Source organism: Chelonoidis abingdonii, chromosome 9, assembly GCF_003597395.2.
Source record: "Chelonoidis abingdonii isolate Lonesome George chromosome 9, CheloAbing_2.0, whole genome shotgun sequence".
NCBI lineage: Eukaryota > Metazoa > Chordata > Testudines > Testudinidae > Chelonoidis > Chelonoidis abingdonii.
In genome coordinates, this window is record NC_133777.1 from 56,524,737 (window position 1) to 56,544,556 (window position 19,820).

Consider the following 19,820-nt stretch of genomic DNA (forward strand, 5'->3'; position numbering starts at 1 on the left):
GTTTTCTGACAGTCTGCCCTGAAGTAGGCACACTCAGTCGTGAGCCACTCCAGGCAGTGTGACAATTTATTAGAACAATCTACTCTGCCTACCACAGGTCAACACAAGCAGATGACTGAGGCCTCAAGCACAATTTCCAGCCAATTCTGGTCAGTACATGGTCAAAGAGTATGTGTCTCAGAAATACAGGTTTGTACAAACTATTCTCAAACTGAAATTTTTATTTGTGGAAATTGTATTCTATTTACATTTAACTACACTGTCCTATAAAAGTTTCAGCAAAACAAGCGTTTGCAACACATTTTTATGTTTAAATTACACAGTTATACTGCTAAAACTCTTAGCTTTGCAATGCATGAACTATACTTCAGCATAATTTTCAGTCGCGTGGGGATATGTACAAAGAAGTTATTTAAGAAACTCAGGCAAGCTCAGGAGTGACTAGGTAATAAGTTGTCTTCTTGGCAAGTTTTACCAATAACTACTACTGTTTGAGCAGAGAATTTACAACAAATCTAATTTTAAACAAAGGAATGTGACAAAACCAGTTTCCTTTTCTTTTGCTTCCTGACATCTGGCTCTTTTCTATTGTTTTCAAAAGCTGCCAGTATCCTGAGTTATGCATACAGAATTAATTGTTGTAATAACTTACCCTGTGAAGAGTCACTGTGTGTTGTTCCCATATAGCTGTTTCTTCCATTGTTGCGCTCTGATTTAAAAAAAAAAAGAAAAAAAAAAGTGAAGTTAGATTTTGCTGTCAATATATAGAAGTTCTTCTGAGCAGTGCAGTACCTCAACTGTAAATTGACAAATTTATATTCATAGTTAGCTACTCATTGGGAGTATTAAAGCTGAGGAAAAACAGATTTTTACATAAAGACAGGAAACAGCTCAATGGAACTTCCTGTGTTTCTAACTGAAACATTCGGAAAAGGACTTCTCATTATATTCACCTCATACTAGTTGCATGACAATTTTCAGTGCCTATACAAGTACTAAGTTAGTACTATTGTGCATCTAGCGGCTGTGCAATTTTTGCTTATGTAACTGCACTTTCCCCAGCACAGAAGTTTGCCTTCTCAGAACCAAGTGAAAAATACAGAAAGAAATTGCATCCAACTTTAAACACTGTGTTTAGCAAAACCTTCCACTCAAATTCAAACACTGAATTTCAGAGAATCCTAACAGATCCAATAGATGGCTAGACAGTCCCCATTTGGCTTTACCTTATTACAGGGAAAACCTAAATGTGTCACTTCCTATTTTCTTGAGTTATTTCAATAAGAATTTGAGTACCAAATGAACATTGCAGTACTACTTTTTCAAAGAGGTTCTGAATTTCCTTGATTCCCACTTGGCAGGATTAGGCCCCAAAAGGAGATTTTAATTTAATTTTTAAAATAAATTTCATTGTTTATTCTTTGTGCCTGTAATGTTAGGGATATGTTACAAACTACATTTAAATTTCTTTTAAATCAGCAAGCTTTGATCAGAGATACAATGAAAATGTTTAGAGAAAAATGTAAGGTCTGTGGAGTTGAACAAAAGGATGAAATTCCAAATGTTTCCAACCCTTGAAATTATAATTAAGTTTAAGAGAAAATGTACAAACATTTGTTATGTAGGTTCCCACTTGCTAAATGAGCAGTAGTGAGTGCTGCTGGTCTAATGTCCAGTTTTAGTTTTGCTATAATCAAATGTTGATTTATTAGCTTCTGATAATGCCTCATATTTTGTTAGTATTCCACCATTTATTTCTGTTCTAATTAATCAGGAATGCCTAGCTATGGAGTACAGTACATGAGCTATTGTACTGTACTGGGCACACGGGTCACATTCAACTGACTCTGCAGTTTAATGAATGATAATCTTCTTTTATCTGAACCGTAGAACAAAACAGGGACCTATGTAAGGGAACAAGATTAGAGAGTAGCAATATGAAAACAACATTTACAAGCCCTGCATTTTTGCCTTGAAAATAAAGACTTGCAAGTCTACGCAGCGTGCCACAAGAAGCGGGCAATGAGGGGAAGAAAAAAGCAGCCAGTAAGGACCAGGGAGGGGCTTTGGAGAAAGAACAGGAAAGTCAGTAGGCAATATATGGGATTGGCACTAAGCCTCCACCTATCCTGCTGAAGAATTGTCTTGCTTTTCAAAGTGAGTGTCCAGTCAGTCCAGAACCTTTCATGGTCAAACAAATCAGATGTCTGTTTAATAAAAGTGAATATAAATAGGTGAACATACTCAAAACAAAAAGTTTCAATAAAAACAGGTCTAAAACCAGAAATAAAAACAAACAAACAGTCTTAACTTGGCAGCCAGCAGTTAACTGTACCACCCTATATCAAATACTAAGACTCAGTGCAACAATATATACAGATGGCTTATGATACAAAATGAAAATAATATCCATTACTATGCTCTACTTTTGAGAACTTTATCCAAACACCAGACACAGAGTGTGTACTCTTATCCTCTCATTCAATACCTTAAAAACTTACATTAGAGTATTACAGGTATATAGAATACTTTACAGGTAAATACTAAGGTCCTTGCCTGACCTTAAGGAGCTTATTTCACACCTGATACTAAAATGCTTGGTTTTCTTTTTTTCCTAGTGTCACATTGTGTTTCCTAAAGTGAACTGATTTTTCTTACAGTAGAACATATTTTACTAAACTGCAACTTCCTTTCTATTCCATACTTCGCAAGTGATTTGAATTAGAAAGATTATGGGTTTTTAACTCTTTCCCATAACAAAAGTATGGCATTTAATAGTATAATTATGCCAAACACTTAAATACTGAACACATTATCATGAATATAGCACCAGTGAGAGATTGTTTACATACTAAAAGGAAGTCACCTTAGCAACAAAAGAAAATCCATCTGTTTGTTAAGCAAGTAATACCAGCAAATGTTACTCATTTCCTGATGGTCTTATTTACCTAGCTTAAAAAATAAAAAATTAGTTTTCGCAAAAAAAGTTCTTTAGCCTGAATACTCTTGCCAAGCTAATGAAGAATTGTCTGTCCTAGTAAATTAAGCTTTCTTCATCCAATTTTGTTGAAAAAACACCCATTCATTTATATTGTGGTTTGTTAATGTTTCTGGTTAATTGCTGTCTTTGTGGACCTTAATATTGGAATCAACAGCAGGAGATGAGGAAACTGCTGAAGTGCCTTATAAGGTGGAACATGAGTGTAGTAAACAGATTGCACAACTCAAGATGCTCCATAACTGTTTATAGTAATCAAGTACTTGTCTGGGTTTTAAAACATACATATTTCATTTTTCTGAACAATGGCAGCCTAATTTCTACTGTTTAGTGATACATCTAATTCCTTACGATAATTCAAAATTAAGCACCAATATTTCACTTCAGGTTACAATCTGCAATGTTACAAGCATCAGGCAAATAAAACTGTGCACCTATAAATCACCATACACTTGGGTAAAGACATGATAATGAACTAGGCCATAAAAGTATGCTCAAGAATAAGACAACTCAATCAGAACGCAATGCCATTATCTTATCTTATTGAATGACAAAACTGACATGGACAGAAGCATATGCAATATTAGACAATGAAACTAATCCCAGGCATTATCAACTGTTTGCTGTGTCTTTACTTGACTACCTGAGTCACCACCAATACTGAGTTTGAAGCATTTTTTGCCCCAGCCCTTCTGACTAAACTTCAGAATCACTGCTATCCATTAAGTTACATCACTTCCGACTAATGACAAAAAAAATTTCCATCAATTTAAGAATGCTTAAAAAAAGAAAGGAGACTAAACATTAAAAATTTGTGTTCAATATTCAACAGATTTGTGTATTTAATCTTCATTCATTTAACTCGAGAACAATTTCTAATCCCTTTCCTAGTATATATGTAGGGCCCTATCAATTTCATGGCCGTAAAAAACGTGTCCGGGACTGTGAAATCTGATCTCCCCTTGCTGCTGGAAGCACCCCACCTGGGGGCTCCTACTTGCGAGTCCCAGCCGGGCTGGGGAGGGATAGGACTTGTACTTCCCCTGCATGGCCGCTCTTGGGGGGTGGGAGGGATCAGACCTACCTCCGGGTACCTTTTGGGTTGGGACCTCCATGGTTACACCACCTTGAAATTTCAGATGTAAACATCTGAAAACATGAAATTGACCAATTTTAAAACCCTCTGGCCCTGAAACTGATCAAAATAGACCATGAATTTGGTAGGGCCACAAATGAAGTAGTTCAAATGACTTAACATATCAAAATAGTTTCATAATTACCTGCTGAATTTTAACTACCTCAAGTAAGTAAGTTAACTGTGTGCAAAAACTAGACTATTATCCAAACACGCTTTCCCCCCCAATCACCTTTAAAGAGAAGTGACAAAAAAGTCAGCTTCTGATGAAACAGCATTATTGGAGAGAAATACAAAAAAAAACAAACAGATTTTTCCCCAATTCAGAAAAGTTGTTTGAGAAAAGATTGAAAAGTTATGGCTAAGTAAATCTTGATGTGTCATCTTTCAAATTAAGAATGAGCAGTTTTATAGTGAGTATACTTCGCAGTTAAATACCAGTTCTAAAAACAATTGTTTCTCAATTTGAAAATGCAACAAGATTAATTTTTGTGTTTTGCTTTAGTATTTATGTATGTAGAAGTTTCGGGGGAAGTTTAGGTACGCTTGGAAATATCGCTTCTGAGAGGATTGAGCATGTGATGCTGAAGGTTGCGACTGATCCTGTCCTCTGGTATGTCATGAGTCTTCTGCTGCTCGTGAGGCAGTTCATAGGTTGTTGGAAGAAGTGGGGAGTTCTGAACTGCTGTTCAGGCTGCGGATAGTAGACTTTTCTTTTGAATGCAGGTACGTAGATACCCAGAGATCATGGAGTGGCTCTAGAATCTTTGGGAGAGTGGAGGGAAATGTCGGTCTTCTGATTGCCTAGATGACACTCATCAAATGGGAGGTCCACTATGGTATTCTGTACCTCCTTGTGGAGGAAATCATGGCTGCATTCATCTAATTTCCACATGACAATTCTCCTGGCATTGAGCACAAAGAAGTTCCCCTGACCAGCTTGCTCTCCAAGATAGCCTGAAAACTGGCACAATCTTGCTAGGAAAGTTTGTCCATAAAGTCTCCAATTTGCTGTAACTGAGAAAGACGTATTTAGCCAATAATCCCTGGTAGTTGGACGTCCTAAACTGGAGACCAGCCCATGAGAAAACCTTGTGCCCCAGCTGTTTCCCCTGCTTGTCTGCCGGGGTGGAGAGTGGGTGTTTCTGCCTGGCCCCCTATGTCACTGTCTGTATCATGAGGGAATTAGGTGTGGGGTGAGAGAACAGAAACTCAGATTCCTTCGCTGGTACATGATACCTCTTCTCTGCCCCCTTGGAGTGGATGCACAAGTGGCTGGGGGTGTGCCAAACAGTTTGAGCCAGTTGAAGAATGACATTGTTGATTGGTAGAGCAACAATGGCCAGTACCGAAGCATGCAGTAGGTCAAGAACCTGATGCTGTTTGTCCTGTATTTCCTCCAGTGGAACATGGAGGTCCTCAGCCACCTTGCTTAAGAGGTCCTGGAATCGAGAAACAAGTCATCCAATAGTGAGGGGGGAGCCAAAGACACAGCAACATCTGTTCTGGTGGCACCAGATCTGGACTAAGTGGCTCATCCTCCAAAACTGGTTGTAAATGCCTACTCGGGGATGCCCGAAGTGGGTGAATCCTCTCTTGCTGAACAGGAAGGCTCTGAAGCTGGATATTGAGGCCAGGACCCCCAGCACAGCCAACAGGACTGATCCGGCAGATGCTGTGGAGGGTCCGCGGAGTGGGATACCAGTGGCACCTGCGTTGGGGAAAAGGGAGGGTACTGTTACTGAGCTGGCGGAATAGTAAGGTAGTCATATCAGCGGTAGGGCAGAAGCAGCCCCTGTGCTCTTTCCAAGTCCTCCAATGATGCTAAGTCAGAGCCCAGCTCCAATGACAGTGCCGTAGGAGAGTGGGTGGAAGCCCAACTCAAGTGAGGTAAGTCCAGGGTAGGAGAATGTGGGAATCTCATTTCCCCTGAGCAAAAAATTTACAGGGCCTGAGCACAGTCGCCATTCTCCCCGATGTTAGCAGCACAAGCTCCATAGCCAGAACCAGAGGGCTACTTCGGAACCAATGGTTCCCTTTACTTAGGGGGTGACAACTTGGAAGACAGACAGGGCTCAGTGAACAGTGGATCCACTAGTCTGTGAGACTTCTTGTGCTTGTGAGCCTTGGAACCTGCCGCTTGTCCATAGCTCGAACTTGTGGAAGATGCACTGTTCTTCTTCGGTCTGGAGAAAAATAAAAACTTACTGACATGTTTATGTGCATGTTTCCTTGTCTCATGACTAGACCCTGGCATAAGGTCCACCGTACTGGTACCGGAGAAACTAGACTCCCTGTCTGATCAGAGGCATAGTCCTGGGTGTCTCAGGCCAATGTATGGAAGGTTCCCCTGCCTCAATCTGACTGCAGCCTCATGGCAACCTCTATGAGATGCTTCTTGAGACGGAGAGCCTGAACTTCCCGGGTACAGCTTGGGAAGGAGAGGCAGATACTGCACCTGGATAAAATGTGGGCTTCTCCCAAGCAATAAGGAGAGCACTGGTGCTCATAACTAACTAAGAATGAACACGGTCAGGAGGCACAGATTTTGAACCCAGGCATCTTTGGCATAATCCTGTACTCAGGCATGGGTGATTGGGGTGAGGGGAGACAAGAGGACCTGAGAAAATAGAGTTCCCAAAGTCTCTTAATTTCTAAAACTATTACTGAACATTAAAACTACAATATAAACAAAAAACTATGTAAAACTCTAAAAAAAACAAGTGGTGGATTTTTCCTCAAAGTGCATCAGAAACAAGAGGACACTAGCAGCTCCAACTCGGTCTACACGGCAGTGAGAAGGAACTGAGGGTGCAGTTGGCCTGCTCCGCCCTTTATCCTTGGACAAAACCATGAGGCAAAGCAATGGTGCATGTGAGGACCAACAAAACTCTGCTACTTTCAAATTCTCAAGCTTTAGATACATGCTACATGTGTACAACCCTCAGCGAAATTTAGGGACCATCCTTCACAAAAGAACTGAAGGTTGCCCCAGTCTATGGCTGGGGAAATCTAGCTGAGCCTAAACAGCCTACGGAGAGTATGCAGGCAGAGAGTGAGACACTATCACCACACAGTCCAAAAATGATATTCTCTCAACTCATATGCATTTTGTTTTACTATAATGCACCAGCTTTATCTGGATACAGTCTTTGCACTGAATCTTTCAGCAAACATGCAGAGGACTCTTATTCCATTGCATGACAGTGGTAATCACACCACGTTGCTGCAGTATGTGTTCAAATATTTTTTTTTATGCTCATACATACTGGTTTACCTCTAATCCAAGTTCCCTGGCCTCCCATCCTTTACCTTTTGCTAATTACTAAGTACTTTGTGAAGCCCAATCTTCTTGGCTATAAAGTTACTCATTCTGCAGCCATCTTTGTCTTGCTTATTTCCCAGGATATTCCCAGGTGCAGGCATGAGATGCAAATCTAAAAATCGAACCTAGGGATTGTGACACCAAAACAACTTTAAGATATCTTCCAAAATACCTTGGGCGTAAGAGCTGCTGCACAGCATTAACTTTCTCTGTGCCAAAACACCCAATGGAGTCTAGCCATGAGACATCGAACTTCAAAGAACAGATTTTGCCAGTTAAAATAAATTAAGACAGAATAGGCTGAATTCTGTGCTGAATGCCCTTTATTAGCCAATATATTGGGGCATTACAGCACCATTTAAAATCACAGGTCCCAAACCTGCAACTGAGTCTCTCTCAGCTGATATGAATGGAGGACGAGGGTCTTTCGTTTTTAAATTTAAAGAAACATAACTATAAGAAGCATCTGATCAATTCTACATTTGTTCATCTTGCAGCATGCATCATTCTCACATAATCCAAATATTGAACAAAACGTTGATTATACAAGACAATCCACAGAGGTTCAAATAAATAAGGAAGCTATTTTATCAGTCATGGAGTTCTCAATTTCTTTAAATCACCTTCCTAGAGGTTAAGAAAAGTCTCTATTGCAGCAGTGTGTGTGTCTTTCATTTGGGCCACACAAATAAACCACCTGCTTGTACTATGAACAGTAACGTTGGTAAGTAGCTATGGGTCAACTAATGTACCACAAAAATTAGATTTACTTCACTGTGTTTAGTGCCATAGTATTCTCTCCTATAATATGGCCTCTATAGGCAAATGCAAAATTAAGTATTACTTCAGCTTCTGCTACCTTCGTGTTCACACCTACTTCTAAAGTCACCCGCCATATTTTGTTCAATTAAAAACTAAATTTAGAAGATACGTGTGATTCTACTAACACTTTCCTAATGAGCATTAGGAAGCTTTTCTAAGAAATTAAGAATAAGTTTAGACAACTAAAATCCGAACCTCAATTTTACTTTGTCTTGTGTAGCCTTACAACTGATCCCATCATCCACTCGTCATTTCTTTGTAACAATTCTACTAACCCAAGCTGCTAGATATTTCCAGCATGAAATCGTCATGTGGCAAATGGACTCCACTCAAGGCCAATGTGGAGACAGATAACACAATTTCTGAAATATCCATGAATTGTGAGACATGAAAAATTCCAATATCCTATTTGGGACAGCAATACTGGGTAATATGCACACCCACTATTACTTCCCACCAAGGAAATGCTGGAGAGAAAAAAAAAAACTGGTGTTTTTCGAGATGTGTTGCTCATGTCCATTCCACATTAGGTGTGTGTGCTTGCCACATGCACCGATGCCAGAAGTTTTTCCCTCAGCAGTATCTGTAGGGGAGAGGCTCCGGTGCCCGGTGCAGTATAAGGGGCGCCGCTAACTCCCCCCACCCTCTGTTTCTTCTTACCGGAAACTCCGACAGTGGGGAAGGAGAGTGGGTCATGGAATGGACACAAGCAACACATCTCTAAGAACACCAGTTACGGAACAGGTAACTGTCTTTTCTTGGAGTGCTTGCTCATGTCCATTCCACATTAGGTGACTCCCAGCAGTTCCCATGGAGGCAGGTAGGAGTTCACGGCTGCATAGATTGTAATACAGCTCTGCCGAACCCAACGTTGTCTCTGCCCTGCTGAGTGATAGCATAATGAGACGTGAATGTGTGGACCGAGGACCATGTCATGGCTCTACAGATATCCTGGATTGGGATGTGCGCCAGAAAGGACGCCAAAGACGCTTACACTCTAGTCGAATAGGCCCTGACATTTGGCAGCAGTGGGACCTTTGCTAGCACATAACAGGTCTTTATGCAAGAGGTGATCCAGTTGGAAATCCTCTGCGAAGGAACCAGGAGGCCTTCATCCTATCCATTGTAGCAATGAAGAGCTGGGTCGATTTCCAGAAAGGTTTGATACGCTCCAAGTAAAACGCCAAGGCCCTCCAGACACCCAGTGCATGTAGACGCTGGTGCTGAGTCCTTCAAAGATGGGGTCAGAGTGTTTTGCACCAAAGACAACATGCTGGGAGCAGGATCCCCGGCGCCTGGGTCCAACTGAGGTCGGAGAGCTACCTCCATAAGGAGAATTTTGGGACACTGCTCCCTCTCCTCAATGGTTCTCGAGTGGAATTCCTGACAGATCTTGCAGCAGTCCTTCCGGTGACCCTCACCCAGGCACCATAAGCAGTTGAGGGGAGGGAGGGGGGAAGATAGTTTTTGGCATTCGCTTTGCGCAAATCTGGCAAGTCTAAAAGCCTGGGGATCATGGCACGCCCCAGTAACAAATGGGGTGAGGAAATGGGGATGAGAACCTCTCCATAACTGAAACTTATAAAGAACTACTAAACTATACTAACTACCAGAAACTATGTACAGTGTATAAAGCACTGCTAATCCATTTGCCGAAGCAAGAGGAAAGAAAGGGGAAGTTCCAGCTGCCATCACTTGCTGTAAGGAGGAACTGACGGGGTATAGGGTTGGCAGGGCTCTATATTGGGCGCCATGAAGGCATGACACCAGGGTGCACCCAGCCTGACGCTACAGTCGCTGCTAGGGGAAAAATTCTTCCAGCTACTGTGCATGTGCATGCACACATACCTGACTGGAAGGGACATGAACAAGCACTCAAAGAAGAACTGGAAATTGCAGAAGTAGAGTTTTGCTACATTGATTTGACAGTTCTTACAAGCTATTGACGCATCAGTTGAATCAGAGGTTAGTTTTTTGGGTTTTTTTTTAAAATGAGGAATTATCTTGAAGTGAAACATTCACTTACAATCATCAAGTACATGTTGGACAAGGCATACGGGTCACCAGTATCATTTGCTTCAGAATGTCTCACCTGGTCCCCTCACCATCCAGGTGATTATGATTTCTTGTTGCTCTTGGACACGGACTAGAGGAAGCATTCAACGGAGCCCCCACCACACACCTTCAGACACTTGAGAAGCCCTCATTTGACAAAGTAGATCCAGAGACATTACACTAGGAGTCTGCACCATGATTAGTCCATGTGTATACTTCCCCTCCTCCCCCTTTTCTTGCAGTTCTATCACTTACATAAGATTCAGAAAACGCTCTTCTGGTTGTTGTCCTTTAATTCTGAATCCTCCACATACATTTTATAGGTCATTGTTTTTCTTGCATTTCATTACCAGATTTTTGTCTTGGTACTCAACCTATCCTATTCTAGCACTAATAGACAAATCTGAAAACTGAAGCACATAAGCTAAAAGAAGCCATCAGAGATGCAAGTCATGTATTCAACTGTGAATTTCACTCATCATTGTTAGCTGCATCCCATATAGGATTAAGTCGAGAATGCCCTCCATGCTCTGTACCCTTAATAATTACAGCTTTTACGAGTACCTTCACCTGTAAGATGATGTTTGAGCAGGATATAATATTAGGCAACAATACAGATTCAGAGTCTCTAATGATCTCCTCATATCAGAAAAATCACCACATACTGTACCATTTTGAAGTTAGCCAAGAAGTTTAAGATGAGGTAATCATTTCTATCACTGTCTAAAGACTGCAAACTTCTAAAAGCATGCACATCTATTCCATGACACACGCCTCTTTTCAGTAGGTCTCCTGAATAAGGCTACAACCCTATTGGCAGAGGCATGACACTCAGGTACCACCACAAAAAGGTGACAAAATCAGTACTGGAGTTTCCCAGAATAAATTACCAATTGCTTATGTATTTTAGAAAAAAATATCACAGGATAAATGTTAATCCACTGGTGCTTACTTGAGGTACTGTAAGGCTAGTTCACAGAGTGTTCCTGGTCTTTAAGAGCAGCATAGTCTGTGGCAATGTCAGCCAGCAGCTAAATGAAACTTACTAAACTCACAAATCTCTGAAGTGTGGGAACGCTGTGCTTCAGAACCTAGGTTCCTAGCCTCTTTTGCTTCTCCCCACTTTGCTATGAAGCTGGCCATGACAACACCTAGGCACTGCTTCTGAGTTTGCAGTTCTACCAGTGCTTCAGGAATCATGATTCTAGTTTCACTTTGCTACAACACTGAACACAAAAACAGAAGTTAAAGGAAATAGAAGAAGAGAAAGCAAAATCGGAAGCCAGATTTTGTAAAGACAACAAATTAGGAAGAAGAAAAACTGTTAATAAAGAATTACTTAAGATTGCAAGCTCTCGGGGGCAGGTATCTTTTTGTTCTGTGTTTGCACAATGGAGTCTTGGTCCAGGACTAGGGCTCCTAGGCACTACAATAAGTAGTAAACATTAAATCAGCATTTTTTAAAAAAATTAGTTCTTATTTTAAAGCTATTGGAAGAAATTAATTAAAATTTTCTAACTTTGGAATGTGTAATATCATAGAAAACTTCAGATATTTATCACTGACCACCACAATTCAAAAATCCATCCTATTTTATTCTTTCAAATGACTAAAGTAAATCATTGTATTGATGGAAACTTCTAAATATTAATGTAAACTGTGGCCATGTTTTTTATTTAATGGTCATATGTTTCATACAGGTCTTAAAACAAAATCCTAGAAATCAGTTAAGGACATAGCTTCAGTTACTGATCTCAGACTCATATTAAGATACCTGAAAGGGATAAGCAGTTAATTCATAAGAGTAAGTCTTAGTTCAGGGATAGGCAACCTATGGCACGTGTGCTGAAGGCGGCACGTGAGCTGATTTTCAGTGGCACTCACACTTCCCAGGTCCTGGTCCAGGGGGCTCTGCATTTTAATTTAAATATTCAATTAAGCTTCTTAAACATTTTGAAAACCTTATTTACTTACATACAACAATAGTTTAGTTATATATTATAGACTTATAGAAAGAGACTTTCTAAAAACATTAAAATGTATTACTGGCACATGAAACCTTATATCAGAGTGAATAAATGAAGACTCGGCACAGCACTTCTGAAAGGTTGCCGACTCCCGTCTTAGCTAGAATTTCTGCCAACTTGTTAGCTGAAGTGTCAGTATCACAAAACCAGTTTCTCCTTTTATATAAGCAGCAGCTGAATATTCAGACTCACCAGCTCAACTAATTTTACTAAAAAGACCCCCCACGCAAAAACTGCGAAAAAGCATCTCAAACTGTAGCCCATGGGCTCCACTGATCAACTCGTCCTCCTCCCTCAACTCTTCCCCGTCCCACCCAGTGCATCCTGCATGGTGGGGAAGGAGGGGGAGAAGCAGAGATGGGGGTGCTCAAGGGAAGGGGTGGAAAGAGGCAGGGAAGAGAAGGGGCAAGGGTGGAGCAGGGATGAGGCCTTGGCTGAAAGGGCCAGGGGATGAGAAGAGGACTTGGAGGTCCGCAGCAAAATTATAAATGAAAATTGGGGTCCTTAGGTTACTAAAGTTTGAGAACCGCTGTGGTAACAGAAACATAAAAGATGCCACTAACTGCTTTTGCTGTATGGCCACACTCTGGATTTATAAATGCTAATATCTTCGCTTAATAAAATTAAAGCGTAAGAACGGCCATGCTGGGTCAGATCAAAGGTCCACCTAGCCCAGTATTCTGTCTTCCAACAGTGGCCAATACCAGGTGCTCCAGAGGGAATGAACAGAACAGGTAATCACCAAGTGATCCAGCCCCTATTGCCCATTCCCAACTTCTGGCAAACAGAGGCTAGGGACACCATTCCTGTCCATCTTGGTTAACAGCCATTAACTTATCTATCCTCCATAAACTTAACTAATTCTTTTTTGAGCCCTGTTATAGTCTTGGCCTTCACAACATCCTCTGACAAGAAGTTCCACGGGTTCATTGTGTGTTGTGTGAAAATATACTTCCTTTTGTTTTAAACCTGCTGCCTATTAATTTCAGTTGATGATCCCTAGTTCTCGAGTTATGAAAAAGGAGTAAATAACACTTCCTTATTTACTTTCTCCTCACCAGTCATTTTATAGCCCTCTACCATATTTCCCCTTAGTCGGCTCTGCTCAAGGCTGAAAAGTCCCAGTCTTATTAATCTCTCTTCATATGGCAGCCATTCCATACCCCTAATAATTTTTGTTGTCCTTTTCTGAACCTTTTCCAATTTCAATACATCTTTTTTGAGATGGGGTGATCACATCTGCATACAATATTCAAGATGTGGACGTACCGTGGATTTATATAGAGGCAGTATGACATTTTCTGTCTTATTATCTATCCCTTTCTTAATGAGTTCCAACATTCTGTTTGCTTTTTTGACTGCTGCTGCACACTGAGTGGATGTTTTCAGAGAACTATCCACAATGACTCCAAGATCTTTTTCTTGAGTGGTAACAGCCAGCTTAGACTGCCACTATTTTGAATGTATAGTTGAGATTATGTTCTTCAATGTGCATTACTTTGCATTTATCAATACTGAATTTCTTCTGCCATTTTGTTGCCCAGTCACCCAGTTTTGAGAGATCCTTTTGTATCTCTTTGTAGTCTGACTGTGACTTAACTATCTTGAGCAATTTTGTATCATCTGCAAATTTTGCCACCTCACTGTTTAACCCTTTCTGCAGATCATTTATGAATATTCTGAATAGGACCAACTGGTCCCAGAACAGATCTGTGGGGGATACCACTATTTACCTCTCTCCATTCTGAAAACTGACCATTTATTCCTACCCTTTGTCTCCTATCTCATAACCAGTTACCAGAGAGGATATTCCCTCTTATCCCTTGACAGCTTACTTTGCTTAAGAGCCTTTGGTGAGAGACCTTGTCAAAGGCTTTCTGAAAATCTAAGTATACTATATCCACTGGAACCCCGCTTGTTGACGTGTACAACTTATCTTTTCACCATTCCTATTTTTAACCCTAAAAGACCAGTTCAAGGAGTAGATATTAGCTTAGCACAGTAATTTATCAAATTTAGAATACAATGAGAATTTCAGTTCACTCATTTTAAATCTGCAGGTTTTTCAAGATAATGGGGGGCTTCAGTAAAGGGGAGGGAGGGAGAGAGAGAGAGACTACCACAATAAGACAAAAGCAGCATTGTTTTTCCAAGGCTTAGTCTTCAAACTTGTCTGATATCTAGCAGACCAAAATATAAATTTCCATTTTAACAAGCCCCCTTTTGGAGACAGAATTTAGACAAATTATTTCCAATTCTAGAAACCATCTTAGAAGGTTGCATGACATGGCTCAATTTAGAGAAGTGGTAACCTTAGGCTTGGTAACAGTTTTATGCTAGGAATAAACCACACAAATTGTATTAGTGGGTGAACTAAAATCTTTTTTTATTCAACAGGAATTCCATGTTTGGTTCACCTTTACCTTTATTAATCTAGTTTTTCAGAAAGTAAGATTTGAGAGGAAAGATTTCAACAAATCAATCTCCTAGTAAATGATCATGCCAGTTACAGACTATATTTTCAGTATGGAATTCCAAGGATTGCCAAAATAATTTTTTTTAACTACAACAACTGGAGAGATGAGAAAAGTACAATATCTGTTCTGCTATTAAAGCTCTTAAATAAAGAACCAGTGAAATGCATATAATTCCCAAGCAGAGACAACCACTTTCAGCAAAATCTCAAAACAGGAATACCACAGTGATTGGCCTTTGCTCCCATTAAGAATGGCTCCCAGTTAAAAGGATACTACTTTAATAGCATTAAAGATTATTCTGAAGAATTAATCAGCCAAGTGAGAGTTAAATTAAGAGAAGAGAAACCAAAGGTAACTAATGAACGGTGCTGAATATAACAGGGAGATGAAAGACAGAATTACAGGAGAACCTCAGAGTTACAAACACCAGAGTTATTAAGTGACTAGTCAACCACACACTTGGAACTGGAAGTACACAAATCAGGCAGCAGCAGACATGACCCCCCCCCCCCCAAAAGCTAGCCTCCTGTGTTGCAGTGCAAGAGGTAGTCAAAAGAGAGGGGATCGAGACCAGCAGGAGTAAGATTGAGCGTTGTTGCACCTGTAGGAGAAAAGCTTCCACCTGGCCAGGTACGTTGACCAGGTGGAGGCCCTGCTATCTGTAGTAGTAACGTAGCGGTCACACCATGAGTGAAGAGACTGCATCCTGGCGGCGAAGTAGCCCGCAGTCCTGAGGCAATGAGGTCTGGGTGGAGTGGCAGGGTAATTGGGTAGGCTATTGACAGGCCGAGCAACGTGTCATATCAGCGCTGCCTCGACGACAGCTGGAAGTGACATGATGATGCAGGCCTGCCCCTGCGAAGTCTGAGCAGGCCCAATGAACTGGGGAACGGTGGGAAGGCATAAGAAGCGTTGGCCCTTCCACGGCATGAGGACAGCGTCCGAGATCGGTCCCGGAGAGACACCTTGCGAGGAGCAGAACCTTGGTCATTCCGTGTTCTCGTGGTAACGAACAGGCCCTATGTGGGAAACATCCCACTGCTGGCAACAGAATGCATGACGTCAGGCAGGGCGAGCACTCATGAGACAGGAAAGACCTGCTGAGTCAAAGCACCGAGGAGAAAAGATGCTACCACAGATTTTTCGAGTGGGCTATGCAAAGGTCCCAGAACGGATGGCTCCTCTGACCAAAGGAGGAGGACCATGTCCCTCCCAGGTTGTTTATGCAGGACATGGCCGTTGTGCTGGCTGTAAACACTGAGACTCTCTTACTGCCTCGCAGCTGCTGCTGAACCCTTCTTACTGAGGTGAGCACACCTGAGTCGAGAGATGACGTATCCGTCGTCAGGGACAGTGAGGGCTGTGGCGGATAGAGCGGCTCCCTCACCACACCCAGGGAGAAGTTAGCCACAGTGTAGGGAGCCTAGGGCGCGAGGGAATGGTGACTATCGTGACCATTGGGCCCCGTCCGCGCGGTACGCCGATTGAAGCCAAACTGGAGAAGACAGAGGTAGAGCGTATACGTGTTGGTTACACTAGCAGGCAGCCATGGAACCTGGGAAGCCCAGACAAGGGCGAGCCAGGTCGTCGGGAAAGTTGTCAGACCTCGGATGATCGGTGCCATCGCCTGAAACCATGGCTGTGGTAAGCGGATCGGAGTCCAGGAGCCCCTAGGAAGTCTAACCTCTGCGTGGGAACCAGAGTGGATGTTTCCATAGTGATCATCAGGCCTAGACATGTGAATAGGTCCCTGACTGACAGCCCACAAGCCGATGGACTTGCGTCGGTGAGTTACCTCAGATAAGCCAATTCGTCCAATGCAGAAAATGCCATGCAAGTCGACGGGAGGTGGTTGGCGACACGGCCACACACTAGGTTAATGCCTGCGGGGCTGTAGAAAGGCAAAACAGCAGGACCGTAAACTGGAAGTACGATGGTTGGCTAGAAAGTGGAGGTATCTCTGTGCGGATGGAGATGGCAATGTGAAGTACGCGTCTTTCATATCAAGGTGCATAAAAGTCTCCAGGATCTAAGGACAGGATAAGGTTCCCAGGGATACCATGTGGAACTCTAACTATCAAAACTGGTTGAGTCCTCGTAGGTCTAGGATAGGTCTGAGACCTCCATACAAGTGGCGGGTGACGGAATAAGGGAAGTAAGTGCCCCGTTCATCATCACGTGTGCACCTCGTGTAAAAGGAATTGCGCCCCGAGAGGAGTCCCTGAAGAGGGACAGGGTTGGACAAAGTGGAGGGGTACTCACACTCCACCATGTGTAGGGAACAAGCGAACTGAAGTTAACTGGGACCAGCCAAGAGGCAGTAGGAGTGGGATCCCGCTTGTAACCAGTAACGCAGCCCGCGGCGCACCTTTGAAGTTCTATCTGTGGCTAGCACAGAGTGCGGCCGTGTGGCTGGGACGGAAAGGCCTGCAGTGGTCGTCGGCGTACGCACGCCCAGAGAGAGCGCATTAGGACCTGTTGCCCTTCAGGCTTGCAGCCTGGGTTGATTTCCCTGCAAAGAGGCCTTTACCACAAATGGTAAGTCGTGACAGGCCGGAAGTTTGAAACCTGAAGCCAGGAGATGCTCCTCATGGTAACGAGGCCTGGAGAGAAGCTCTGGCCGCCTTTTCTCTTCCTCCAAGAGGGCAGTGAACTCTTGGCGGGAAACTTGATGGAGAAGCTCCATAACTTATCCACCGTAATTCAGTGCTATGATTATAAGGCTAAGCAGGGCTATTGATTTGACACGCAGGGCTATAGGACCCTTGCAAAAGCACCTTGCGGCCGAGTAGGGTCATTCGCCTACCCCTTTGATTCGGGGCTGGCGCTGTGGCCATCGCGTTCCCTTTTTCTCAAACCAACTGAATGACTAGTGAGCAGGGAGGAGGATGGAGAAGCAATTAGTTGTACCCTCCATAGAGCATCGGTACGCCTGGATGGCCCGAATAAACAGGTCGGGCCCCTCTAGTGGGGCAACCGCTGACAGAATGTGCACTACCGGGTCCCCTACCTCCGGAGCTCCTGCCCTGGAGGTCACATTGAGTGCTACCTTCCATAGGAGGTCTGATTGGGCTCTCAATGTTGGTAGGCACAACTGAATCGCGGTCCTGAGCATAAGAGCTGTACGCGTGGGAAACGACCTGATGCACGCCCGGAGGCATGGAGGTGCTGAAAACCATGGGCAGAGTCTGACTCTACCCAGACCTTGCCCAGCTCGGGCACCTGGGACCGGTACCGAAGGCGCAGTGGTACCTGAACGAGATCCGGACCTGAGACCAGAGCGGTGCCGGGAGGTCACGAGATCTCGAGGTTGGGAGCGGCTGCGGGAGCCACAGTGCCCATAGCGGTGCTGGGAGCCAGAACAGTTGCCAGGAGATTATCGGGTTGGTGAATGGACAGCCGCCTATACAGCGAGTGAGAACCGTGAGCCGAGGATAACAGCATCGGAATTGTAAGAGGCGTCGGGAGTGGGAGCGCCGACGGGACTTGGAGTGTCTGTGGGACCGGTGATCATGAACGGTGCCACTCTACTGCGCTGACCAGAGATGGTCGATCAAGGTGGCTTGCCAAGAGACTATATTACCCCGCACCGACGGTGCCGGGGGTTCAGGCAGAAAAAATCTGTCAGGGCAATGAGATCCCTCGCCGTTGGAAATGTCTCCGGCGTGGAGGGAACAGTAAGCTCGACCACAGTGCGTACCGGGGAGCTGTCAGGCACCGGATTCGACGGCCCTTGTGGGACCTGGGATCTACGGTGCTGACATCGCCAGTGCCTAAAGCAGTGTCGGTCCGGGCGATCCGGCTTAGACAGCCTGTCTGTCGGCGGTGCTGTTCGCACGGGAAGAAGAGGCAGGGAGCTCTGACGACGCGGTGTGCGCCGGGGAGCAGGCAGGCATCTGGATTCGACGGCCTTATGGGACAGGATAGAGTGTGCAACGATGGGCAGTTGTTAGGCTATGTGGCCTCATTGCGCCGCGGCAGGTGTCTTAGATGAACTCCCTGGCTGCGGTGCGTTGGCACGGAAGCAGCAGGAGCGGAGGCAACCCACAGGGCGCGTGCGGGGAGCGGTCCAAGGCACTGTATCGACGGCCCTTTGCGGGACCGGGATCGACGTGCCGGGTGTTCGGTGCCCGCGGCAGGTGTCGGTGCCGGGCAATCCAATACTTAGATGAGCTCTCTGGCTGCGGTGCCGGTTGGCACAGTGAAGCAGCAGGAGAAGGAGGCTCAACAACGGCGAATGCCGGGGAAGCAGGCAGGCACTGGAATCAACCACCGGCCGGGACTGGAATCCAACAGTGCCGGTGTCCTCAGTGTCTCTCGCGGGTGTTGGTGCCAGCGAGGATCCGACTGAAATGAGCTTCTGGGCTGGCGGTGCAGTGGGCACAGAACAGGCAGCAGGAGCCGGGAGACCGCAACGCACGGCGCGTGTCGGGGAGCTGTCAGGCACTGAGGTGAAGAGTCGTGGGCTCTCCCAAACCTCAGAGAGAGGGAGCGGATGCCGCGATCGACTTCGGTGCGCAGTAATGGGGTGCGGAGGGCATGGCGCCGAGAGGCACTTCTGTCCCCGAGTAGCCAGCGCTGGTGCAGAAGCGGAGGGGAAATGAAGTGCGCTCCGTTTTGTTCCGGCTTAAACGCCGTGCAATGGGCACTTAGCTGTGAAATGCCAGTCCCCCGAAGGCACCGTAACAGAGCGTCGTTGGCATCTCCTGTCACGCAACGGTCTGAGGTAAGCACAGTCTAAGAACCGGTGAGCGGGCATAGGGCTCCGGCACTGGTGGCGGGGAAGGGCCTACTCCCCGAACCCCGCTAACTATTAAAACTAACTATGCTAGTAAGAAAAACGCATAAGTATATACAAATAAGGATTAGACTAAACTATAAACAAACAAGAACTCGAGTACCTGGGAAGCGGAGGTCAGCTAAGCTGCGCTCCACTGTTCCAGACGACCCGCACAGTGCGTAAGAAGGACTGAAGGTGTCC

At 44.2% G+C, this 19,820-nt stretch overlaps 1 protein-coding gene across 9 annotated transcripts in view; it reads right to left on the reverse strand.

Moving 5' to 3' along the window:
• The window catches only part of TJP1 (tight junction protein 1), a 308,887-nt gene that overhangs the window by 98,345 nt on the left and 190,722 nt on the right, over nucleotides 1-19,820 (reverse strand). For all 9 annotated transcript variants that reach the window (XM_075069579.1, XM_032779736.2, XM_032779749.2 and 6 more), the window contains one exon: nucleotides 653-709. In XM_075069579.1, coding sequence (XP_074925680.1) covers nucleotides 653-709 — 57 coding nt within the window. The remainder of the gene's footprint in view (nucleotides 1-652; nucleotides 710-19,820) is intronic.